This window comes from Pithys albifrons, chromosome 5 (genome assembly GCF_047495875.1).
Source record: "Pithys albifrons albifrons isolate INPA30051 chromosome 5, PitAlb_v1, whole genome shotgun sequence".
NCBI lineage: Eukaryota > Metazoa > Chordata > Aves > Passeriformes > Thamnophilidae > Pithys > Pithys albifrons.
The window spans coordinates 18,254,446-18,280,677 of NC_092462.1; the positions used below are offsets into that span (position 1 = coordinate 18,254,446).

Below are 26,232 nucleotides of genomic sequence, written 5' to 3' on the forward strand. Positions count from 1 at the left end.
CCATAAGTTGGAGAAGGAAATGGCTTGTAGTCTCTAAATTCTGCAGCATGTCATGTTATTTCTCTACTTCCACCTGCAAAACAGAGATAACTACTCTTAACTCATCTGTATCAGAAAAGTGTTGAGAGATTTAATTAGCTGCTGTCCACAGGGCTTTGAGAGTGTAAGATATATTGGGAATATTTTTAAAGGTCTTACTAAGATTAGTCTTGCTGAGTTCTGCTCTCCTTCCTGTACAATTGCTCTGCAGATCTACGCAGTGCATGTGCAGATATGAAATAGTTAAGAGTTTTTTGTGTCCTTAGAAAAGTCATCTCATTAAAACAAAACAACACATCAAAGTGAATCAAGTTCTTTTGAAATAATCTTTCTTACTGTATGTGGTTTAGGACCAGCTGAACCCTCTGAAAAGCCAAAGCAGGGAGCGCGAGAGGGAGAGGAGGACAGAGAAAGACACTTATTTATGTGAAGCCTGTACCTCTGTTCGACTTTGTGCAGCCAGAAACTGAAAGAAAGGCTTCCCTAGTGTGTCCAAGTTTCTGGTGAATGGCTCCTTTGGGTGCGGAAGTGAGTGCTGCAGATCCTTTCAGCCGAAAGGAACAGTTAATGAGTGTTTCTCTGTTCTGCCCTGCTGGAATGAGACACATCCCTCTTTCTAGGTCACTAAGTTAATCAAGTCAAGGATTTCTATCCATTGTCCTTCTTATCAGTCACAGCTGCATTTGCATTAGGAAGCTTTCTGTTTCTTTAAGCCTCATTCATGTACTGATTAAATTCCTTTCCAAGTCTGCAAAAGCAAATATCTAATGTATTTTATAGCCATCTCTCGACCCAAGTAGAAACAACATACAGTAGTATATGTTTAAAAGCAGAAGAAAGAAAAAGAAAAATGCCTTTGATTTATCTGATCCTCAGCAATAAAACATGGGGACTAAAGAGGTGGAAGCTTATACTTCTATTGTGTGATTTTTAAGCTGATGCTGGGTAGCAGCAATATCAGTGCGTACCTAAAGAAACAATCTAAGGTAAGAAGTGAAATTGCTCTTCTCGAATGTTTGAGTAAACATTGCTGTAGCATCTCATAATAAACAGCCTTAGCTTTTGCAATGTATTAGATAATAAATTGGTCCTGGCAGCATATTTCCATTTCACAAGGATGACTGAAGGATAAATTTGAGACAAAAAATGCAAAATGACTACCTTTGTAAGCAAAGAGTTGTAGCCCTCATTCTTAAAAAGGTAACAGTTTACTATGGTTATGCTTTGGTTTCACCACTAACTCAGTCTTGATGTTTGGAGGCATAAGCTAAAAATCTGAGTGATAATGAGTACAGTTTTAGACAAAAGAATAAAGATTTCCTTGTCTTCTTGTGACTTATGCAGCACTCTGACATCCCAAAGGAGGCATCTCGTCCATCCCCCCATCCCCCGCCGTGATTTACCAGGATATGTAGATTTTATTATTCTGCTGGTACAGTTCTTGCTTTTAATGGTGTAGGAAAAATGGCCTGGTAATTTTCTCACCTTTCCAGTGACCACTTCTCTGTTTTCCAAACCTTCTTTTTCAGTTTTGGGAAATAACTTATGGGGAATAACGTTTACACTTTTTATTTTTTTCTAATGACATCGTCTAGGATTCCCTGCTCAACTACTGTACTTCACCCTTCCTCATAGGTTTTCCTGCAGTTTTCTTCACAGAGGGCCTCTCATACCATAAGCTTGAACCTCTCCATTCTTCCTCAGCCTGTTAAGCATGTATGAGTTCAGGTTCTTTGCAGTGTAGGAAGGGAGCTCCATTTGCTCTGCCCCCCCCCCCCCCCCCCTTTTTTTTTTCACTTCTCAGACAAATATGCAATTCTGCTCAGCCCTGTGGAATTCAAGTGCTGTGTTCTAATTCCTCACTCCTGCAATGCTGACAGGCAGCAGCAGGAGCAGAGTAAACCTCAGAAGTGGCCATTGCAATATCATCACAAATAAGGGCTGAACAGCGACAGTTGTCGCAATGACTTCTGGATGCCCTGGTACTTCTGCCGCTGAGGGGTTCAGAGTCCTCTTGGGGAGGAAAGAATCACCCTGTACAACTCGTTTCAAAACAGGGCTGCTTATGTGCACAGTGGTATACAAACTGCTCATCTTAAAAGGCAGTATGATGCCTTGGACCAACCTGAAATCATGAATCTTTTCTCATGAGCCTGCTTCCTGCAAAAGGCTTGGATTGTCTCTGGCTGAGTAGTTCATCCTAGGCTGCAGTGCAATTAATATCTTGTGTGCACTTGTTTTTTTCATTTTAATGCCTGCAAATCTACTCAGCCTATCTTTTGAAGTTCTGTAAGTGTCCAGAGTTGGGGACCAATGAAGGGATTTGGCTGACCAGTGAGTTCGTGATGCTCAGTTGCTGTGCAGTAACACTCAGAAATATGTAGATGCATATTCTGAGGAACCATATAGTCATGTCACATCTATTTGAGGTTGCTTGTAAGCTGGTGAAAAAAGGCTACATTACTTGGCATTTGCTGAGATCACACTAGTTGCTGGAGAGCAACTATATATTAAAAGATGTGAAGAAACAAACGTAACTCTGGGGAGTTACCTGAAAACCAATTGCTGTGTTCTACAGGGTTCTACCATTGCAGTCGAAATGTAAAACAATTCTGAATCAATACAAGATCAAACATTTGTAAATTGTTGAGAAAGCTGACTTGTGTAAAGAAATGTTTCTGTTGAATCAGAATGTTTTGCTTTTCAAAGCTACATAATTTATTTTAATAGGAAGACATAAAATGCATTTTAAACAAGAAATTTTTGTTCCTAAATAGCCACGTGAATCAGCATGCTCCCAGACAACATTTTGATTCAACAGTTCATCCTTTTCCAAAGGAAAACAGCACCTCAAAATATTTGGCTGTGACAACTATTTGTTTTTAACTGCATTGATAAGAAACAACATGGGGGTTGTTCCTGTGGATGAATGTGAGTGTCTGAAGAAATGTGGAGACTGGAGCAGCTCAGCATTTGGAGGTATTTGGCTCTGCATTCATCAGGGATGAGTGGTAGCTCCATGGGATCTGTATTGACTGAGACCTGCTAAGGATTCAGCTCACTAATATGCAAGATAAAATGATCTCAAACCTCCAGCATACATAGGAGCTGAGGACAGATGAGCTACAGATTGAGTGGTTTAATTATTCTTAAAATTTGTCTGTGTTAGTCTGTAGTTTCTTGAACTGCAGTTTGATTAAAATTCTTTGATTAAAAGATGAGTTGATGAATGTTTCTTCCAGTCCTCTGAATTGTGGGACAAAATTAAGAACCTCTCCTTGCTTCAGTTTTCACTCATTTTTTCTCTTCTACCCACAGCCAAGTGGATTTAGGATCATTCTGTAGGGATCTAGACACATTTGGAGCAGAATCTCTTATGGAAGAAAGCATAGCAGCAATATCTGTAAGAGGGAGAGAACAGAGTTTCTTCATGTCCTGTGCAGAAGACTGCTGTAATTTTTTTTTAATTGGTGAAAAAGTTACCTTTTAGTTCCTTGGTTAACATCAAAAAACAAACAGAAAAAAAAAAAGTCATGCAGAAGCCTTGACAAATACAAATGCTCTGTGTTTTATTGATGATGTTCAGGCTGCATCTGAACAAAGATGTCCAGTTCCCTTTGTGCTGCAGTAAACAGGATTTGCTTGAAATGGAGGGAAACGTGGGAAGAGGCAGGCGGTGTGAGAGAGGATTTGGAGTGGATGGTTAGGGATACTCCAACTTTGTGCCTGTGTAATTATGCTGTGAAGTAATGTGGAGGGATTGTCGTAAGAGCAGATGTTTAAGGGTGTACTGGCATATTGGCACCACAGGAATCAAAGTCTGAGTAGGATTTTCCTGACATGAGGGGGAAGCCTTTGAAAACACCAGTGGACACTGCTGCAGACTGGACATTCTGTCAATGCAGTTGGTCAACAGCATGGGAAGAAGTTTTACCATGCTACTGGGACTCCTAATTTCAGCATAGACCCGTTAGTAAATAATTTGTTTGGCCAGGGTGTAGCTGGCTTTACAGAGAGGATAAGGAAAGCTCTACCAGCAACAAGATCTCTCATCAGCCTCATTTACTTCATGAGGTTGTTGGGTTGATTTAGTTTGGATATGGCTATGCCAAAAAGAGGTACTGATGAAGCAAGCATTGTTTTTATTAAACACAAATACTAAACAACATCATTTATGATACTTTAAACAGAAATGGTTAATGTAGTGTGCTGATTTTGCTCCCTGTGCAGATCTTGGGACAGTGGCTGGGTTCTTCAGATAAGGTTCTCTCTCTCAGGTGGCACAAGGGTCTTGTATGCTTCTCTAATCTTAGAGCATCATTTTGACCATCAAGACTATTGCAGAGTCTGCAGACTAGACTGTGAGCTCCCCAGGGATTATGTTTCAAAACCAAGAAGGGGAATTTGGACCCCCAGTAGGGGTGTCTTGGACTGACTGAGTAAAAATAATCATCCTTGTTGGAAAGGGTTATGTAATGAGAAATCTGATCAGGTTTGATCAATATACACCTATATGTAAGTGACATAGTGATGTCAGACCACCAGTGCTGCTGAGCAAATCTGCCATGTGGCCTATAATTTACCTTTTCCTCCTAAAATTTATGGGTGAAGGTTCACCAAACAGGAGCAAAGAGCTTTCATTTTGCTGTGAGTGCATGCCTGTTATTTCACTTGATGTAACAAGTTCCAGGTGAACATGCAAAACATCTTTCATTTCTATGTTTTTCTTAGATGCAAGCACATTTTAACACATCATCACAAGAAAGTGCTGACCATTTATCACATCCAAAAGGAATGGGAATAAAAATCTAAAGCAGCCTATGACTGAGTTTCTTAGAACTGGGCATCTTGATACTCCTTTGCACAAAGGTGATCAAAGGGGAAAAGCACAGTGGGTTTATTCACTTTAGTGTTCGTGCACTGGGGGACTGTAATAACTGCTGAAATTGATATTGGTATTGCACTGTACAAACAGAGCCTTGCTGGGATGAATTTCTGTCCTTGGAAACAAACTGGGCATGGATTTACTCAACTAGTCTTTAGTCTTCTTAATTTTACTCATGTGAGTAACTGTTCTTGGCAGAGATGGAGTCTACGCTTGTGGCCTGGAGAAATTACTGGGCTTCTTCTGTAGATATACGTGTCTTTTCCTGCCCCCAATTTCTAGTGGAAACTGCCTTGTTTGTCACAGATCATGCATATCACTACAGCTCACTGGGGAAATTACAGTAATTCAACTACTTGGGTATGGTCTTGAGTTTTTCTTTCCCTCTTGTTTTGTGGCACGACTGATGTTACTTTGCTTTGCTGGAAGGCAGTGGTTAAGAGGGCAGGATGAGTAAAGCGATGATAGTGTGAGATGTAAATATACCTTGGCGATTTAGGTGTTGATACCATTCCAGGAGTGGTGTGAGAGTGCTTCAAAGTAGAGCAAAGTTCAATCAAGGATGAATGAGGAGCAGGGAAGGCAGAAGAGAGCAAGGTCAAAACACCAGTAGCTGCCCTTGGCAGTGTTTGACAGCTTCATCAAAAACGAAGAACTGAACTGAACTTGAAAATACTATCCGCAGATAGTAGAAGATGCTGAAAGTTGCTGGACTAACAGCAGGATGTTTGCTTCCTTGTTGTCATTTCCATTTTGTTTTTGCTGATGAAGAGAAGACATCTATTGTCTCCTCTACAAGTAGGAGTTACTCATATGCTGTACTGGAGCCATGGGAGTCTCTAAGCTGTCTTTCCAAAGCCTTTATGGGCACTAAATCACCTTTGCAAATATATGCATTCAAGAAGAGAGAGGGATTGAGGCTGGATATGGTTTATTAGAAACACTAAGGAAAATCTCAAAGATGTCATCCTCTGCATTATAGAGTGAGAACAGATATCACTGAAGTTAATGCAAGTGAGTGGTATGATGTTCAAAGAGGAGAGAAACCCAGGGGTTTGCTTTGGTCCGCTAAAGGTCAGTGCCATGGTGATGTATCCATGCTCCAGCTGAGTTAGGAATGGCCTGTGTAAGCCCCAAGGGCTCTCCACCAACCTGTCCATGCATTAGATGGAACAAACACAGACTTGAGGGGGAGGGGAGGTAAGAAAAACGTTAACATTCCACAGTGAAAAGGCTTGCCCTGGAGCGTTTTATCCCATTTCCTTTTTTTCTTTTTCTATTCCATCCCTAGTATTACTTGGAGTTGTGGGTCTAAATCTTTGTAATTTACTCTTGCTTGGAGACATATTGGTGTTTTAATGTACCTTAGTCAGTGTCATCATAAGTCTATTAGGAGCAGGTAGAAACTAAACTGATTCTATTGCTCTTAACCAGGGTTTCTATCAGCTTAACTAAATTAGCTTAATTAAGTCAAACACTACTGCATTCCTTAGTGTCCAAAAACGGTGCCTGTGCTTGCACATATGAATACGCAGAAGGTGCACCTCTGCTGAATATGTGTGGCATCACGTGCAAGCAAATTTCTAAATAACAACCTGCTTATCTGTCTGAGCATTTATAGGTTGTCAATTACTGCGATATCGTGTCTAATGGGGAGGTGAAAATCCCCCTATAAAATTCAGCTCACTGCTTGGGCGGCTTTGCTGACAGACTAGTAAACAATTTCTATGCAGAGTGCGATTTTCTAGTTTAGGAATGGAGCCACTTAGATTAGAACTCAGTGTTTTAGTGAGAAATGTCTAAAACGTTTACATAACCTATTTACATATGAATACAAACATTACAGGCTTTATATTAACAGCCCTTGTTGTTGCTCATTACTATGCATAGAAAAAGACATCAGCATTTCTAGCAGCATCTACAAAATTATAAATATGTGATAGAGTAATTACTGATTTGGAAATCCAAATTATATTAAAATGATTGTAGCATCTGTGTCTCCAAAAACCTCTCCATTTGTCAATTCTAATCTTTTATTGCTTAGGCAATAAACATGAGTCTGATGTCTATTTACATAGTTTTGTATGAATCCCACCCGCCCCTTGAAATTTAAAAAGAAAGTGGAGGAAGGAGTGGTTTGATATGAAGGTATCTGAAATTGGTCTACAGCTGTTTCTCTCACCTTTTCTTTACCCCACACACTCAAAAATTATGAGAATTAGTGGTAGATCTTGCAGATTTATCAGAAGCAACAGAAACTGCCAGGAAGATCATGCTGGAGCTGATGAGATTTTTCTTTCATGGTAAAAACTGCCAAGAAAGTTTATTCTGAGAAACAAAGGGATCAGTTCAAGGCTTATCCTGTACTCTTTTTATGGCAGATCTACTTGAGTCAAGTGGTTGCGAAGAAATGCCTGTAAGCCAGGGAAGCATTTGGTGTGTGTTCCATGGCATGACTGAATGCGACTCAAACCTTACTGTGGTGACTGTGATGCAAAGTAGAAACCAGGGAGAGGTTCTGATGCCCTTCATTGTAACAATCATTTACTTCTAAAAGAGACCCTGAAGATGTCAGCAGGTTTGGGTAGCAGATTTCCCATGCCAAAACATAGTTATGAAAGTGGTGTGTTTTTTACATCTATGGTTCTCAAAAAACCTTGCAGAGGTCAACATAATGCTTCCAGTTTTGCAGAAGAGCAAAGATGTGTCCCGTAAGGTTGCTGTACCTCGCAGCAAAAATCACAGCAGAGACTCCTTCACCACTCTCTGTCTGGGCTTCTGGCCACTGGAAGACAACACTCAAGGGAATTCATTCATGACTCACTCAACTATGTTTATTTGTAGTAGCGTCTGTTTCCAGGTTTTTCAGTTGCAGACCAAAATTCTGATGGGGGCAGTCAGTGGGAGATGATTTGCCTGGAAATAATATGCTCCCTAGGCAGAGCAGTTGCTGATGTCGTGGGTTCTCTGATAGGCTGAGTGAGGACTGACAGTGTCATGCTGACCTTTAAGAAGGACCTTGGGAACCAGTACATGTTTTTCCCCTTGCCTGATGATGAGGAGTGAATGCTTCATCTGAAGTAGTGTGTTTTCCCTGGCACGCACATCCCAGTTTTAGCTGAGCCATCCGTGATTCCCCCTGTGTCTTTAATTACAGTGCTGCCTCCAGTTTTCATCTCTCTTTACACCTTCTGCTTATACCACACAGAGACTTAAAGGCCTGTATATGCATAGTAATGGTTTCTTGAGATGAAATGCTACTGTATAAATAAAGCATTCATCACACCTGCAAGGGAGGTTTGAATAAAATCCCATGTAGTTTTACTGCATGAGCAATGAAAGATCAGAAATGACAAATGGTGCGCAGTGCATAAACAGCATTATTTATTTCCTCAGTTGTGTCGGAGTAAGTGAGATGAGACTTGCTGGCCTTTTGAGAGAGTTGTCAGAGTATTTGTAAAGGCAGAGGCTGCAGGATCAACCCCCAGGCCCTGGCAGTAGCAGGTGGGTAGCTGTTAGCTGGAAAACTGAAGCATCTTTTTCCCAGGCTGCATGATTGTAGTGAGTGACAGATGTGTCGAGGCTGGTTGAGGTAGAAGAAATTTCCTACTTGGTCAGCATTTTAGGGTTTGCCTGTCAATCTGTTTGCACTAAACTTTCTCAGCCTTGTCCATATGCCTCAAGTGGCTAATTCAGTACAATGAGGATCATTGGCTATTTATACACAACACTTCAAAAAGCATGGAGAAAGATAAAGATTGGGAAAAGTACAGATGAGGAAAAGCCTCATTTACTCAACATTTGGAAAATAGTTGACTTTTGATAGATGCACTAAGAAAAAGAAGGAAGAATTTAGATGCCACCTGTGTCTTAAAAACCATTCTTGTTTACACTAATAAAGAAGATAAAATGCTGTCACTCACCTATTATTTTGCTACCTTTAGGGTTAGCAGTAGCGAGTGTGTGTAGAGTTTTGTTAACCCCAAAGGTGAGCCGAGATGTCTGCACCTTGCTTGTTCTGCAGCACCTGCGATACTGTTCACCACTGCTGCTCAGTACAGCCAGGTTGCAATATGGACTACCAAAGAATTGCAGGATTTTAAGTCACCACAATTTTAATGGAATTACATGGGGTTAAGTGTATAATTCTTTCTACTGCTGCTCTTGCCTATAAGTTATTGGTCAAATGCTCCCCAAGTCAGACAGCAACAGAGCCTACCTGATACTTTATTCTAATAGTCCCACATACACTAGAAAGCTAGGATGCCATTTCCAGCCCCTACCAAAATGCTTCCTCAGTTATTCAGAAAAAGTGGAGCCCCTTGCAGAGAAGAGAGATTGGACTTCACCACCATATGGAAGTTCTGCTAGAGAATGGGAACTAAGTCTTTACCAATACTGGTGGAGTTAAATCCAGTTCTTTCAGATCCACAGAACAAAATCTGTGGTGCTGAACTGCTGCAGAGAGAAGGACCAAAATAGCTATGAGGAACAAGGCATCATCAGACTAGTATGCTTGGCACTAATGGTCCTGATGGTGTGCAGACTTCAGAGCTCCCTGTGATTTTGAAATCTGGGAAGTGGCATTATTAACAGCTACTTTCTGTGAGTTGCTGAGCTGATGCAAGGGTCCCTCTGGCTGGGGAAGTTGTTTCTTGGTGTGTGGTTGTCACCTCTCTGCTGGTATCTTTGTCTCCTTGAGAGAACAGGGAGCTTTAAAAATAGGAATATCAATAGGGCACTTGTGGAATTGGACACGACAAAACATCCAGTAGCAACTTCAGGGTCACAAGCATCCAGCACAGAGGTCAGTATGACCAAAAGCCAGTTGTAAAGTTAACCTTGTCTGGGAAACAGTGGGAGTCAGTGTGTTCAGAAGTCATTTTCTGGTCATGATGCCAGTGCTGAAGAGCTGGCAGGCCATGGCCTCTGCTCAGAAAGGGACACTTTTTGTGTTTTCTCCCTCACGAGGAAGAAATTTTCCCATGACCTCACCAAAGTTTGTCTTAGTTTCTGCAGTCAGTTCAGTGAAAGTCCAGAGAGTTGGGGCAGCTGGTAAGTGGTTTTGGCTCACTATTTGCAGTTCAAGTGCTTGCTTTCATTCCTTGTATGAGGCTGGGGACAGAATTTCTCCCCAAAACTATGTCTTTTGTGTGAGTTTAGGAAGAGGACATGATGAGCATTTTAAGGGAGGAAGATGTTGAGGATATAGCATGTGGCTGATAATCCTCTAGAGAACTTGGGCACTGTTACAGTGAATCAGTGTACCTGAATATGGGGTTGCATGTATGTCATGGTCCTTTTTATTGCTTTTCAACTATTTTCTAAGATCTTAATATTCAAGTCAGACTTTAGGTTGATGGTTTGGGGATTCTCTTTGGTGACATGAACTGGTGAACTCTTCATGTATTTTCTTAGTACAGGAGTATCCTTAATGGTACACTCTCACTTCCCAGCTTAGCCCGTTAATGGTCAGTGTTGCCTGTGCATGACTGTTCACCCACTAAACGCACTAGAGTGTGGATTGTGTCCGAGGGGAAGAGCAACTATAAGGCCAGCAGGTGTGGCTTGGTTGGTTTTTTTCCAGAAAAAGGTTGCTTTTTTGTTTCTTGGGGTGAAGTAAATAATTGATGCCTTCCTCCTGGCAGCACTGAAGTACTCACAACCTGGCCCATGATGTGGTTGGGAGTAGACCATACTGCACAGGTACAGTAGGTCTCATAAAATAAAAGGACAGATATTAGAGGCTGTGGTCCTCTCCACCTTGGTGGTAGCTAGCAGAGCGAGCTAGTGCATCTCAGGGAGCATTAATGCATGAAAATATCCTGCATCTTCTTATCCCTCAAATGCAGGGAGTTGGAATGGGATAGTGGGAGCTATGCTTTCGGGAAACCCTACTGCCAAATTTGAAAGCTTCACATGGCAGTAACAGTGCAGCTCCCTGTCATAAAATGGAGAGTTTTATTTGCTTTTATTAAGTAACAGAAGCTTAATTAAGTTTCTCCTGAATGTAATAAAACAATACAGCTTAATGTAGGTCAGTCCCAAGTAATTGTTTCACTGCTTTAGCAGCTGTTTAATGCTCAAGTGTTAAGTAAGAATGCTGATTTTTTTTTTTTAATTTTTTTGGTCTTTTTGAGAAGGGGCTAAGTGGTCTCTTTCTCAGGGGACTGTTAGGTTAGCCTTGGCCCTTTGAACCTAATTAATCAATGGTGAGGCTCTTGCAGGGCTGGCTGTGGAATGCTCTTTAATTGCTCACTTGTGCAGTCATTTGTTTTGTTTAACCTGCGATGGATTAAACTCTGTATTAAAGGTCCTTATTTCTGTTGTAGAACAACTCTAGCCATGCGACAGCAGGTTCTTCGTTCAATTCCTGACCACCCCTCTGGGGACATGACAGGGAGAAGAGGAAGGGCAGCTCTCCCTGTTCCCCCTCTCCACACCACCTGATTTTGTGGATCCCCCCATCTCTGCCAGTGAGCTTCCCAGTGCATGCTCTTGGCAAATGGAATATCATTAGCTGTTAATATAACCCAAGAATTCTCCAGATATCACCCTTGCTTTTTTCATTAAATATGAAACTTTAGAGACAGAAACGTTAATGATTTTCTGTGCGTGTGCATGTGTGTAATACTGTATGCTCTGCTGGGAGCCCTCTGGCATCCCGTGTTTCCGAACAGCTGTCAGGCAGCTCAGATTCTTTTCCAAACTGCCAGTCACCAAAAATACTTCCTTCTCTTCTCGAGTATGGAATTTCGCCCCTGAGTCAGAGAGTCTGTGCAAAGGAGTGGCTGGTTTTGGTGACAAAGTTAAGGCTGCAGAAACTTTAGGGCCAGAAATAAGATCTTTTGTACCAGTTGAAGTTGTGACCAGAATTGTGAATTTCCAGGCTACAGTGGGACTCTGCTTCCGCATCGAGCCCCAGTGAATTGTTTTGAGACACTGTGTTTCTTGTAATGCTTGCCATTAACATTTAAAAGAAAGCTAGATCATTTTAAGATGTTTCAAAAAGGGATGTTAAAATTTATCTTCCTTTTTATTAGTTCCACTGCAGCAAGGCACCCAGTGGCTTTAGAAATGTAAGTAATGAAAAGCAGAGAACAAATGTTAACTATAGAAATGATTTGTGGAGACATCTGATGAATATATCCTGCATCCTTACCCTTTCATCCATCTCCCTGGACTTAAGCTAGTATGTCTGAGCAGCATCAGTCACATATTTTAAAGCTGACTTGCCAGAGACATGCTCCATGCTCTGGAATGTGGATTTCCCAGTTTTTGCCCCACCTAAGACTCCCATACAATGCTGTACAGGCTTTTTTATTTTTTTTTTCCCCTCAGAACTATCTGGATTGAATTACCGAAGTGGTTAGGCACTCCATGACACAGCCTGCTGCCTGAAAAATGCTTAATAGCCATCAGCTTCAACTGCTCTCCATGAGAACCGAGGAGTCCCAGGCCATGCTCGAACAGCTGGGCCTTTTTGTGGCTCCTCTAAGAAGAATCAAGCCTTTTGGAAAAATTCAGCCCTGGTGGGAGGCAGAGACTTTCTGGAAAACTTGGCCTTTGAGTTTAGCTTTCTCAAAGGAAGCTGTTTCACGTACAGAGTTTAATTCTTTGAGCATTGCATCAGGCGGGCTCTGTAGTATGAAACATCCAATTCTCTACTAACAAATTATTTTCCAGATCTTCACAAAGAATACTTGAGATTTTGCAGATGCCCTGTTGCTCTATTAATACCAGTTGTCCCACAGATGTTCAGAGGCCCTTTTCCTATGAGACTTTTTCTCAGAGTAGTCTTCTTAGCCAATTCTCTGTGGGTTTTAGCCATATATTTTAAAGGCAGGTAAGGTATGTAATTAGCAAGTAGTGTCCCTCTCAGGGTGGTGATCAGACAGGGCAAGACAGGAGAAGAGTTGGTGGGCATGTGTAACTGGTAACAGATAGGGAGATAGATAGGCTGCAAACTGTCCCAGGAAGGACAAGTGAGGAGGGAATGGGATGGTGGAGGGGTAGAGATGTGTGATCACTGGCTTTTTGCAGCTTAGTGCTGAGCACAGCGTGAGAAACCCTCTCTGGAGCTGCTGGGCTGGGCAGATGTTCTCAAAAATACTTCCTTCCTTCCCCTCCCATGTTGCTGCATGCAGCCACAAAAAGTTTGGCAGTATGTTTAGAGATTTTGAAGAACTTCACAGTGGTGATTTCCAGTGATAAATTTAACATTAGACACATTAGACACATTTTTTTCCTTACCACTTACTTCTGAATATGCTTTAGTTGGGCAATTCTGAGCATGGAAGGTTTTGTGATGTTGTGTTTTCTCTGGAGCTTAGAATCAAAGTGCAGACTGCCTTTATTCAAGCTTTGGGCTGAAGATCAAAGAAGCGGCATTGGTTATGTTGGAATAAAATTTATTAAAAAATAACTTTTTAATATCAAAAACATATTTGATTCATTTCAGGATTATGTTTTTAGGAAGTTTTGTTTGTTTCTGGTTATTATTTGTATTACTTTAATGCCTGAGACACAGACAGGGGCCAAGTCTTCTTCACACGAGTTGTTGTACAAAATCAGGCACCATTAACAGATGCTGTATTAATAACAAATTACTGTGGCAGGCTGTTTGCTTACTCACTAATACTATCTTTTTTCTAACTGCTTTAGCCTTGATGCTAAAGGCACAACCTGTCACGTGTTGATCCTATGTTTCACTTGATCAGGAAGCTTACCCCTCTCCTCCCTGCCCCTCACCCCAAGAGGCTGAAGGATAAGTGCCATCCTAACCAAAATCTATGGACCTTTACTTAAAAATCACCTCAGTATTGGCAAGAATCACGAGGAGAGAGGTTGCTCTGGGTTATAGAAACAGTACTGCCTGGGTGCCTTTGATTCACTCTTGAGTTCATCAGAGAGTTGCCCAGGCTTGACCTCCCATGCTGTTTGGACATACTCATTTTTGTTTCATTCAGTTATTATGTCAAATTTGAGAATGGAGTGCAGAACAAATTATTTTGGCCCCAAACCTTTCTTTAACCCTATTTGCAGAGGTGAAAGGCTAATACATTAAACCTACCAGCCCATGCATACAGATTATTTTTGCCCATTTAGAGTCAATGTTCTCTAATTTCAGTTTTATCTTCTGCAGGAATTGTTGAGAGGCTGGGATGGGTGGTGACTGTAAATGGCAGCATTGCAGTTACTATTACAGGCTGTATAATTCCTTGTACTTCGAGAAAACGTGACAATTAGCAAGGGGAGATGCATTGGAAGTAATACTGGATTTTCTTTTAAAAACAAGGTGGATTTTGTTGTTGTTATTGTATGTAAAATGTTTCTAAATATTCACATTCTGATGTGCTTTCTGCTCAGCCAGTGCTGAGCAGCAGATTTGGTTCCTCACTGTGCTACAGCAATGCAGCACCTTGGTGTCTGGCAGAGCATTGGCTCCTTGTGCTGCAGACTCAGGGGATAGGTGGGCAATGGTAGACTGAGGGTCTGAACACTCTTCAGAGCTGTTACAGAGAAAATAATCCATTGCAACTGGTTCTGGCTATCCCAGCTCTGGGTAACTGCACTAAAGAATAAAAAATGGGCTTTAACTCACACTGACTTGTGTTAAAATGGCAGTGAAGACAAAGCAATGCGGAGCGCCAGCTGAAATTCAGCCCAGACCTCCTCTAGCCTTTAATTTGACCTCCTAGCTCAAATTAAAAGCCAGATTGTTTTCTGTTCACAGTTATTTTAACTAGTGTTAAGTCTGGCTAAACTGATGAGCCTTTTATTGGTTGGTTTGTTTTAGGTGTTTACTCTCCTCTCCAGATACCCTGTCAGTGTTTTGTAAAGTGGTTTTTTATTAGGCTGCTACAGAAGTTTATGGAGTTGGAAGAAGTAGAGTACCTGTAAAAGAGCAGATGTAGTTCTTTAAAAGATGAGCTTTACAGCTTTAAGGCTTGCCTGGTTTGGTGTTTAGCCCTAAGGACCATCCAGTAATGTTTGCCTACATTGCAAACCTGTCCTTGCTGATGTCCTCAGCTACTCACAGTGGTTGGGGCAACACTGTGACTGAGATGTGCTCAGTGCAGGTCTGTTTTCCAAGCTGACCTAAACTTTTTGTACAAATATACCCAATGGTTTGGGCAGACTGTTGTTTTGTTGTTCTTGTTCTAAGGATGAGTGTTTCTTTCACCAGGCTTGTGTTCAGGTTTCCTGTTGCTGCAGGGATGCTGTACCCCGGCATATTAGCACAGGCCACTTGGCAGGTTCTCCTGTTGCAGCACACATTCATTGCCTTTGGGGATTTCAGTTTCTCTCCTCACTGTGCTAATTGCAAGGGGCTGGGGCAAAAGAAATCCAAGGAAACTATAAAATGTAAGAGACATTCAATGATGAAGCACAGAGGAAAAAGCTTTCATTGCTTGAGGGGACGGACCCTCATTTGGAAGTTGATGACAAGTCACATCATCTCCACTGGCAGGTCCTGCCCTAGACCTCAGATTACTGATCTGCGGGGTCCCTCGCAGCTGAGCAGACACATCATCTTCAGTGGTGCTCCAAATTTCCATTAAAACTCTTAAATCTTGTAAATTTCCTGTTAAATGCCTCTTGTTAAATTTTAAGGGCCTTATCGATGAGTTGAAACAGTGCAATTAATTTTTCTTTCTTCCTTCGTAAAACTGGTGTTTAAATTATTTCCAGGACCTGTTTCCCTTCTTTCTCCCAGGCTCTCCATAATGTATCAAAGTAGTCCCTCCAGTGACCTTTATGGTTCAGGTTTCGTTTGGCTCTGCAGGATTTTTCTGCTGTTTGGCTGGCTGGGGTTTTGGTGATTTGTTTTTCTTTAATTTTGCTTTGTTCAATATAAAATAATAATCAGGGGAATGAAATAGGTTGGGGCTATAGGAAAAAGAATCTTTTTCTTCCTGTCAAACTCTGTAGGATTTTACAATAACCATAGCAATTTAGGGGTATCTTGTTGGCATATCTCCACAAAGACACTTGGTGAGGCTGCAGTTAGAGTGCTCTGCCTCTCCTTGTGTTAGTTTGATCACGTAAGAAGCAGTCTATCTGACAGCTCTAGCACCTGGATAATTAAAACCCGTCAATAAAACAACAAAATGCAGTGTGTAGTGGGACTCGTCTGTGCTAGCATTAAACACCACAGATAATTATATCGCAGCAGAGGTTGGAAAGCCAGCCTCTCAGTGCTCTGAAAGATCAATAAAAAGGCCCATTCATAATGAAAAAAATGCTAGAGAAACTGGATTTTCATCTCCCTGTCATTAGATCCTTTGCTTTTAAGGTTTTTCAGAGGTAGAAAAAGATTCTGTTGAGGAATTCTTTGTTTCTGAAAGCTAAACAGGTGGAGGATTTAGCTTTGCTTTTGTGCAGGATGTTATTGAAAACAAAGGTGGTGAACCAAAATCTTTTCTTAGGGATTGTGGTTCTGTTCTTCTGTTCTCTCCTCTCTATACTCCACTGACTCCCTTCCTTCTCTTGAGCCTTTTTTTTTTTTTTTTACTTTCCCGTTTATTTGCAACCCATCACGTGAGCTCCAATTTTTCTTTGCTTCCTGTTTACTTTATCCAGGGCATTATTTTTTTTCTCTTGGCCCTTCGTAAAGGGTTGATTTAGAAATATCATATATTGACAGGGGAGAGCACACTCCTGGCTGAGTTATTTGCTGTGACAGCCTCTTTCTTAAAGCATTCATCCAGAGAGGAGTTTTTTGTGTTCCAGAGAAGGAAAAGGATGTCTTGCAGCACTGCCATGAAAAATAATGAATTAAATCTGTCTCTTACTGTAAAACCATTAGAAAAGCATAATAGACCTTGAAAAAGAGGCTTAGATATTGATGTTTTGGCTATATTAGCATGTCTAGGCACGTGATGGCTGCATTGTCTTTGCAGGACAAAAAATAAGATCTATGTAAAGTAGGTGTTCCAGGTGAAGGGAGAAGGAGTATCCTTGGTTCTTGACAGCCATGCTCGTGAATGCAGGCAAGCAGTTTGGTCAGCACACATGGGCATTAAGAATTCCTTGTTAGAAGTTGGTCTTAGGCGAGGGGTGTAACCAGCAGGGTGTATTAGGGTGTGTTAGCAGCAGCATGGGTTGGATGTGGCAGCTCAGTCTATTCTGTATGAATCCAAGTTCATGGATATGAAATTTTTCTGATCTTCAGGGTATTTAATAGCCTGGTCTTGGACTTTGACAGTCTGTTTGCAGATTTGGTGGAGGCTTCCCCATTTGCAGTAGTTTCCACTTACTCTCTGTTCAAAGGAGCTTCTGGCCATGGTGTCACAGAAATTGTTGCTTCACCTCTGAAGGTCTTATCTTTAGAAGATAAGGACCAGGACAAAGAGGGTGTGTTGGGATGAAATGAATGTTTGAACTTCTGGGCTTGTTGTGGACCTGTGCATGGATTCTGGTTACTCTTCTCCTGATGTTCCTAGCAGGACAGGTGCCTGTCTCTGTGGTTTGGGCACCTGTTTTTATGCCCTGGGGCAAATTGTCCCCACCTTTATGAGTAGTTGGAGGACGTGCTGGTATTGCACCTATGATGATTAATGCTGAAGGGCTTTTCTTTAGGATTGATCTTTTATTTTCTGCTGCCTTTGCATATTGACCCAGACATGTCTAGCCTGATGTTGTTGACATGCCTGTTCTATTAAGGTTTCTGGTAAGGCCTAAAATAAACTGCTAAACTATCTTCCTCCCCCCCCCCCCCCCCTTTTTTCTTTGTCTATTGCTAAATATATTAACAATGTCAGCATTGAAAAAACAAAGATACCAGAATAGGAATAAGTAGCTGCTTTTATGTCTTAAAGTGTTTCTGCTTCACTATCACAAGATGACCTTGTTGCCTAAAAAACCATAACACTGTTGCCAGGGAGAAGAGATGGAGGTTTGCTGAAGGGAGGTGAAGTTTTGGTGTTGTTTTTCTTTTAAGTCTGAAAAGAGAGTTGCAAGCAGAGTTGAGCCCTGCAGCTGGTCCTGAACTCAAATGTTTCCTTCAGTCCCATTGCTATAAATGCAAAACAAATGAAATATTATTCCTGCTTCACATTAAAACTCTTGAAAGTAGTTTTCCAGTGGAACTGGAAGTAGTTCTGCAAAAATAATCTGTGTTTTCTGGTACAGTGTATGTGTTACACTGGATTGACACCTCTCTTCTAGACTATTTTTCCATATCTGCAAGACAAAACAGGGACCTTAAAAAGTAGGAATAAACATTGCTGGAAAGAATGAAAGAAGGAATAAAACTCCTTTATTTATTTCCCCCCCTGCTTGTGACCGGGACAATTTACACTTTTCCCAGCAGGCAATTTTTTCTCTTCAAAACATATATGTGAATAATATGAGCTTCTGTTTATGAGATGATGGAAACTTCAAGGCTGCTCAGTACCTTGGACTGACTTTTAGAAGAATTTGGCATATTCTCTTCTCCTGAACATACAAGAGTATATATTGCCATCAGTGTCTCAGTTTGGGGTGAAAATACCTATCTTGGGTTATACTTTGATTTGTGGTCTCTTGGTTGGCCTTGGTGAGCTGTGTCGACACTCTTGGTTCAGACAAAGTGTCCACAAATCCTAGAAGCAATTATGGAGGTGGCTTGAGACATGCAGGATCTCTGAGAAGCAGGGTTTTCCCTCACAGGCCTACCTTGCACTTCAGGGACCAACAGGGAGAGAGGAATGATGGCAAGTGGAAATAAGGACTGCAAATGAAACAAACCAACACACACACAAAAAGGATGGCTATGAATTTCTTTTCAGATTTCATGGTAAATGATAACAAGGAGAACTAAAACCATTTGAGGTGCTACTTTAATTCTTCTATTTCTCAAGACCATTTCCCATGAAAATCTTGAATAAACTAATAAAATGGAAGATGTTTCTATAATAAGCATAAAGTTGTCTATCTGGTCCCCTAAATTCTCAGATTCCTTCCACAGTGCTCTTTTTTACGTGGTATCACAGCAAGTGGAGAATGAGAAAATGCTCCAGCAGTCCAGGTATTGCTTAGGAAAGTTGCAGCATGAGGGCAATGCAGGGTAAAGAGAAGTGGTTTTCTTTGAAGGGAGCTGATGAATCAGTGCTAGAAAGAAGAGGTGCTTGTGTAAAGGCAGTAATCAGAGGTACAGATGGGTGTAAAAAAAGGTGGCTATAGTTTTCTGGAGTACAGTTATTCTAGAGCCATCAATGCAAACAGATCCTAACCTGTTGGAAGAGGATCCAACATGATGCAGAGCTGCAGTTTATGGGGTGTAGATAAGGGACCTGGGAGGTGTTTCTGTGATTGTTTAACAGAGGAAACAGATTTATACTCAAGCTGGTGCAGTGCTGGTTCATGCTGCAAATTGTAGCTCCAGTACTTAGTAAAAATCTTCCTTCAAGTAAGGAGTTAACAATTAAAAAAGAAAAAAAAAGGGAGAGTGGGTGACAGGATGGAAACACTGGATGGCACATGATAGAAAACAAAACCAAAAATAAAAAAATAGGGATCCTCGTTGCATTGACTGCAAGGGTCGGTACCCAGCACTGTGCCTCATGGCTTTCAGGAGTTTGGAACAAGTATTACCAAGACCCAAATGCCGTGAAATCCCAATATTCCATGCGTAATCCTGTGATTTGCAAGGAAGAGCTCATGAACTGGTTTTCTGGGAATGGAGTAGAGCATGAATACATTACAGTTTTTCCCCCCTTCATTTTCAAGGCTGCAGGTTCATCTTCTTTTACGCATCTCCTATGTCATTTCTTGCATGTCACTTAGTGTCACCTGGGCCTTTAATCTGTCTGGAAAGAAATATGACAAAACTGAAAGAACCAAGAAGCTGCTGTGAAAGTGGTAAAATGTATGAGCAACCAGAGCTTTAATGATGAGGGTTTTTTACCTCTTTCTCCCCTTAAAATTTCTGTAGCCTGATGTCTGACAGTAATAGTTGGTTGAACAGGTATTAGCTTTTTTTCTCAAGGTTTTTAGTCTAAATTACCCTCATCCTTTAAGTTTGCTGGAATGAGAAACCTCCATGGTTTCACCCTGAGGTGATAAAAGGAAACTCGAAATGTCCAAAGCCAGACACAGTTTTGCTGCCCATATGAAATGAGTGTGAAAAAGAGAGGAGGTTAAGTTGTTCTGGTTTGGATATTTTGGGAGGGTTTTTTAGCCTTTTTTTCTTTTTTTTTTTTTTTAAATTTTGTGAGGTACTTACAGAACATAGTACTTGAGATTTTTAGAGGTTTTTTATTTGGTTTTCTGTGTTTCTTCACCAAGGTGGCACTGACAATTTTAACTTGGCTTCTTTTCAAGTTTCTGTGCTTGGAAGGCTTTGCCATTCCCCATCTCAGGGATGTGTAAGGGACGGGCCTTTAGGATACCCTAGAGCTGGGGGGAAAGCCTATAGTGGCACCCTGTATTCCGCACTCTACTTCTTGTATCATGGTGGCTTTAGTCTCTCTGTTGATAGTGCAGAAGGTAGCACGTATTTGGGGAGGTTAAAACTGGTTAAAACTGGTGTTCACAGCCTTCACCTTCCAAACCTATTTCTGAACACTGGTTATGAACCTAGAGCTTTCTAGGTTTCTAGTGTTTTCACTTCTGGTTCTTGCATCCAAGTTCTATCATTAAAAAAAATGACCCCAAGGAAATGCTTGACTATTAAAAGCAAATCCTTCATTACAGAGAGAAAGAAAACGTGCACAGATGAACCCTAGATGTGTTTGTTCCTGCCCTGACTTTCAATTCCTCATAATTGTGGTTTCTTATTTGTGATTTTGAAAGGTATCTTTGATTCATTGTTGTTACTCTATGTAACGTGGCCAGGGCTGTCCCTTCAGCCAGGAATACTATTGATTAGGCCAGTACAATTGCTTTTTGAAAGGCACATTGAGCCCAGTAAAGGATTTTTGTTGAAAGTGAAATTTTGGATGATGTTCAAATCCTCTCCTAGAAAACTGCCCACTTACACAGTCCAACCTACCTGTGATATCCCAGCCAGGCAATTTGTCTGTGAGTAGCATGGGTGAGAACAACAAATGTTTGTTGGTTTTTTAGCTTTTTTTTAAAAAGAAAATTGTTTTTCTGTGCATATAGTAACACTAGTCACTAGGTTTGATAACTGCCATCTTTCAACTAGAAAACACAAGAATATCCTACCCCTCTGGATTATCTCCAATCCAGCAAAACAGCATGATGAGCAAGCGTATCAGCTTTTATTAATCTTTCCATAAAATTAAAGAAATTTTGGAGCTTAAGGCAGTCACTAATGAATCAATTTTAATTTATGGGCTCAAATAAAATCTGCATTAAGGCTGACAAACTATAGCCTCAGGTAAACACAAAGCATTTCTGCTGCAGCCCTAAATGAATTCTGTGCTGGATGTCACAGCTTCTGCCAGAAGAGCAGGAGGGTCAGGGGTCCCATGTCACGTCAGAGGCGGCAGAATCTTAAAGAAAGTAAATGCAGTGGTCTAGCCCTTAGGAAGTCTCTCTCTGGCATGCAAAAGCAGAAAAATCAAAGACTAATTATGTTTCTCTCTTTCTTTTTTTTTCTTTTAAACGAACAAAGAAGCAGAGGACTTTTAGCTGTATAATCACTGTTTGCTAAATGCTTTTGCATCCCTAAATCGCACTAAAATTTCAGATAGTGGTGCTTGTACCATAAAAGCAGGGACAAATGTGAGTTTCTACACATGCACAAAGCAGTTGCCTATGGACATGTATATGTGTCTCAGGAAAAGCATCTTGCAGGGCCCAACCTCTGTGTCTGTACTCTTAACCTGAAAGATGTTCGTTGCAGCAGGCAGGGTCACTTCCTCCTGTGTGTCCTCTTCGTGGAGAACAGTGTTTGCTTTTGGGAAAAAGCACATCGTCTCAAGAGATGCATCCATCCATGGTGGGAAAAATTATTGACTTCTATAGCTAATGCAAGTGTGTTGTCCTGTGAGTGGTCAGATTGGGAAGTTTTCTTAATAGATTGTATATGAAAAACAATAATCTGGTATTTAGACAGCCTATTTTGTGTGTTGTTGTTTGTAGTCATTGCTTTGCATTAAACAGTGTGACACAAGATAACTGTTTTTCTGTGAAAATTTTACAAACATGTTGTAAAACGTATTGTTATGCCTGCTGTAAAGTATATAATGATTACTTTTTGCCACTCTTATTGTTGGTTTAGTCTTTGCATTTTGATTGGTGAGGATGCTGGTATTTAAGGTTAGTTGAGATCACTGTGATGGAGTTTGGGATTCAAGAATTATAGGATCATGTACCTGTATACATATTTTTGATTTGTCCTCTCAGTTTGATTTTAAAGTAATAACTCCTGGTGCTGTAAGAACTGCTTGGGGGACATGGATTGTGCTACCATGACTCTTCTCTTTTGGCAATAAGCTGATAAACACATCAGTGTTCACCATCAGCCTTTGCATGCTCACTGGAGAGCTTCTCCAGCTGATGCTGAAGTCTTGGCTTCTGCATCTTCGCTCTTGCTAACAGTGGAGGGGCCACTCATCTTCTTGATCTGTCCTTCTGTCTGGTCTGTTTCATGACGCTTGTTTTTATTGCTTTTCAGATGCAGTAATCGGACCCAATGTGCAGTTGTTGCTGGCCCTGATGTGTTTCCAGACCCGTGTCCTGGGACATACAAGTACCTGGAAGTGCAGTATGAATGTGTACCTTACAGTATGTATCTTGATATATTTGCATTTGTTCTTTAATAGAGATTTGTTATGGAGTCTGGGCCAGCCTTGGCCTTGTCTCTTGTTGTCCAAGGGGAAGTAAACCAAACCATGTGCGTCATATGAGCCTGAGCTGATAAGATATGAAAAATTGTTCTCTTTGCAAGGTTTGTGCTTAGATTAAAAAATATCCTAATAATGCCCCATTTTTTCCGTGTTGTATGGTGTAACAGTGACATATCTTCTGGAAAAACTCTTGGGAAACCCCATTAGAGAAAGCAGACCACTGAAGGCTATTGCTAGCTCTTTACAGAGGTTTCTGCTTGTAATCATACAGCAGTGCGCTTCACCTGACCTATGGCCATGTAATTGATGACATTTGATGAGTATCTTAAATATGGTATGATATCACCAAGGATGTAGAAAGCAAATGTTTTGGGAAATTTTATGTGTGATGATAGAATATACTAATTTATAAGCTTCCACAGTTATGAAGGCAGGTTACAGGCAAGCCATTTAGACTGATTTTTTGATGATAGAAAGACAGTAATTTGAGATTACAACAGTATGTGCCAAATGGGAAATTTAGAGATACAAAGAGTTAAGTGTGCATCACAATTTGCTCTCTATAGAAACGGAATTTTTTAGACACAGTTACAGACCTAGTTTCAAAAAGGTCACACCTCAGAAAAGAAATAACAACGATAATACTAAGAGTGCACTTTTTATTAGCAGTTGTAAAGAGCTGAGCTGTGAATAACAGCACTATTCCTAGGTTTTCTGTTTGAGCAGGCTAGAGCTTATAGCACACTTCTCAAAATAATAAAGCAAGTATGGGAATATATGCTTTCGACCCACAGTGTTGTATTGAGAGAGCAGCAGATTTCAATTTGCTGAAACCTGGGATTTGTCTTGAGGACTAAGACCATCTTCTTTGCTGCCTTGAGCATGGGCTGGAGGAGAGCAAATGTGGCTGAGCAATGACAGGCACACTGTCCAAAGGGAAAGCAAGAGCTTATAGCCCCTTTGGTGGTCCCCATCCCTCATGCAGGAGGTGGCCACCTGCCTACTGCTACGACCTGGGAGGGCTGCATAGTGTTTGGCTTTTGAGAACCTGCAAGGCAAGGGATGCAGCTAAGGCCACCTCTCTGAGCAAAGGGGACCTCTCTGCTGAGGGACTTGGATTCTCCATATTTGGTATTTCTAAACAAAAATGTGAAGCTTCTAAATGCAGTGATGGAATGCTTTTTATGGGGCAAGCTATTAAACCCATGGAAAGAGTGACATCAGGGGCTTATGGTCTGCCCTAGCGAGCAGAATATTCTCCAAATTGCAGTTTGGAGTTATTCCACTCAGAATAAAGTCTTTCACTTTTAGAAGCAACATTGTGCATGGAGAGGGTAAGGGGAGATTGCTTTCAGTTTATCATAGCAGGTTGTATTTCTTTGTGATTTGCACGAGGTGTGCTGTTCCCTCTGGAGACTGGGCTGGTAAAGCAATAGTCATTACCTAGTACCCCTCTGTAGCCTTTGTTGCATATAAACCAAAGAAGAATAGTGGTGCCTTGTGAGAAAGGTAATATGTCAGTATTATGCCCCGAGGCGCTAATCAGCCTTGTGTACAACATGTAAAATGACTCTAGTTAGAGGTGGCTCAGTACCAAATGTACAGTAGGGATTGAGTATTTTTAATGATCTGAATGTGGGTAGGAAAATGATGACAACTGCCATGCTGCCTTTGCAATTAAGTTAGTAGCTTTGATGGCTGTTTCCCCTGTTTCTTTATGAATCAAATATTGTACCTCTGCAAATAGTTTTGTGGATTAGACAAGGGGTGAGCACGTGGTGAAGTAGGATCCTATCTCTTGTCTTGTTGTTCTGCATTAGCTAGGTAATTCTAAGGATTTGTGAGTTTTTTGGTTGCCCTCTGACAAATAAAAGTGAAAAGCAAATCATTTCAGTAGGTAAAAGATACCAGAGCTAATTTGACGGGCTTCAGTGGTATCAGTTGTCCTGCACTTTTGATATCAGAAAAAGTAATAAAATCAATTTTGTTCTTCTCAAAGCAGGCTTTAACATGTGGTGTGTATATCTCTGAAACCTGCCTTAAATACAACCCTTTTTCTTCAAAAATTACTATTCCAATTTGCTTAAATTGGATTTTCTTTTAATAATTACTGACCAAGAGAGTTTTTCCATATTTTTTTATTGAATATGTACTATTGCAGACCTGCACTCTACCATTTTCAGAGCTCTGGGCACATCTTTTTGTGGAGAGATATCTCAAGCTGCATTTAAGCTGTGGTATGCTGTGTGTGAGTATGAGAAACCTGACATGGTGAGGGTCCCTTTGATCAGTACCCTCTTGTTGTTTCTGAGTGCATCCCTTCCCTCTCCCCTTTTCCCTTTTGAGAGCCGAGTTAAACATGCAATGGGAACAGCAGTGGTGGAGGTGGTTTTGTGAAGCTAGGTCAACACTCATTGCAGAAACACTTCACTATCATCTTCTGGTGCTTGTACAATTCTGTTGTCATGGTGCCAGTACATCTAGGAGTGCAATTTGTCTTACTCCACCTTTGTAACATGCTAAGGGCCTTCCAATTTTACTCGAGTCCACACAGAAAGCAGATGAGTGATTTATGCAAAACTGTACATGAGACTAGTGGCAAGCAAGAGAGTCCAGTTTTGCAGGACCAGTGGTGAGGGGAGGTCTGCTGAGCTAGTCATTGTAAGCAGCCAGATTTTTGATTGATAATGTGATAAACCGGAACCAATGTGTTGGTTTTCCCAATGCAAATACCACTTTTGTGTGTATGTGACACTTTACAGCTCAAGCCATCCATGGTTTAGTAGTTCTGCATGTATTTCTGAGAAGGATGAATAGAATGAACAACCTACTTAAGTGTGACAAGCCTCTTTCCCTTCACTTTCTCGAGTATGCGTCCATGGGCCAGATCAAAACGGGGAGATTTTTCAACATGTGAGCAATTATTGCCCCCCGGCTTTGACTGAAATTTAGGGATTGTCTGCATTTAGTTTTTATCTAGGTTTTGAAAATGGCACAAGTTGAAAGCCCCAGAGGTATTTTGGAATGATTTTTCTATTCTTTTTCCCCTAGAGACAAACATACAGGCTCCCCAAGGATCCAGCATAGAGTAAAAAGAGGATTTCTCTTGATGAGTCTGATTTATCTTCAGTTTTTCCTGAGCTCCCAGTTCCCTTAGGTTCTAGGTTTTGGAGTCCACAGAATAACTTGTGCTCTGTTCTCCTTCAGAAACAGTCTGCTTTTTAATAGGGAATTGGAGAATTTAAGCTATAGGGTAGGGAAAAGGGGAAAAAAGGTGTAGACTCAATGAGGACAAGCTCATTGCTGCATTGATGGAAAGGATGGCAGCAGCAGTAGGGAGTGAGACAGGTGCCTCAGGCATCACGTATCCCACTGTGATGATAACTTGTCTCACACCCAGGCAACAAGTCTTCCATCACTTTTAATATTGAGGAAATCTGTTCAAAGGACTGATTCCTGCAAGGGAAAAATGTTCATGGCTTCCAAGGAAGGATGAATCGTCCTTCCTTTCCATTCTGGGTAAACAGGCTAATAAGTTTTTAGGAAGGCACCAAATATCTTTGG

General features: G+C 41.0%; 1 protein-coding gene across 13 annotated transcripts in view; it reads left to right on the forward strand.

Moving 5' to 3' along the window:
• Positions 1–26,232, forward strand: part of ADGRL3 (adhesion G protein-coupled receptor L3) — a 513,478-nt gene that overhangs the window by 273,080 nt on the left and 214,166 nt on the right. For all 13 annotated transcript variants that reach the window (XM_071555824.1, XM_071555826.1, XM_071555815.1 and 10 more), the window contains one exon: positions 22,497–22,606. In XM_071555824.1, the coding sequence (XP_071411925.1) occupies positions 22,497–22,606 (110 nt within the window). The remainder of the gene's footprint in view (positions 1–22,496; positions 22,607–26,232) is intronic.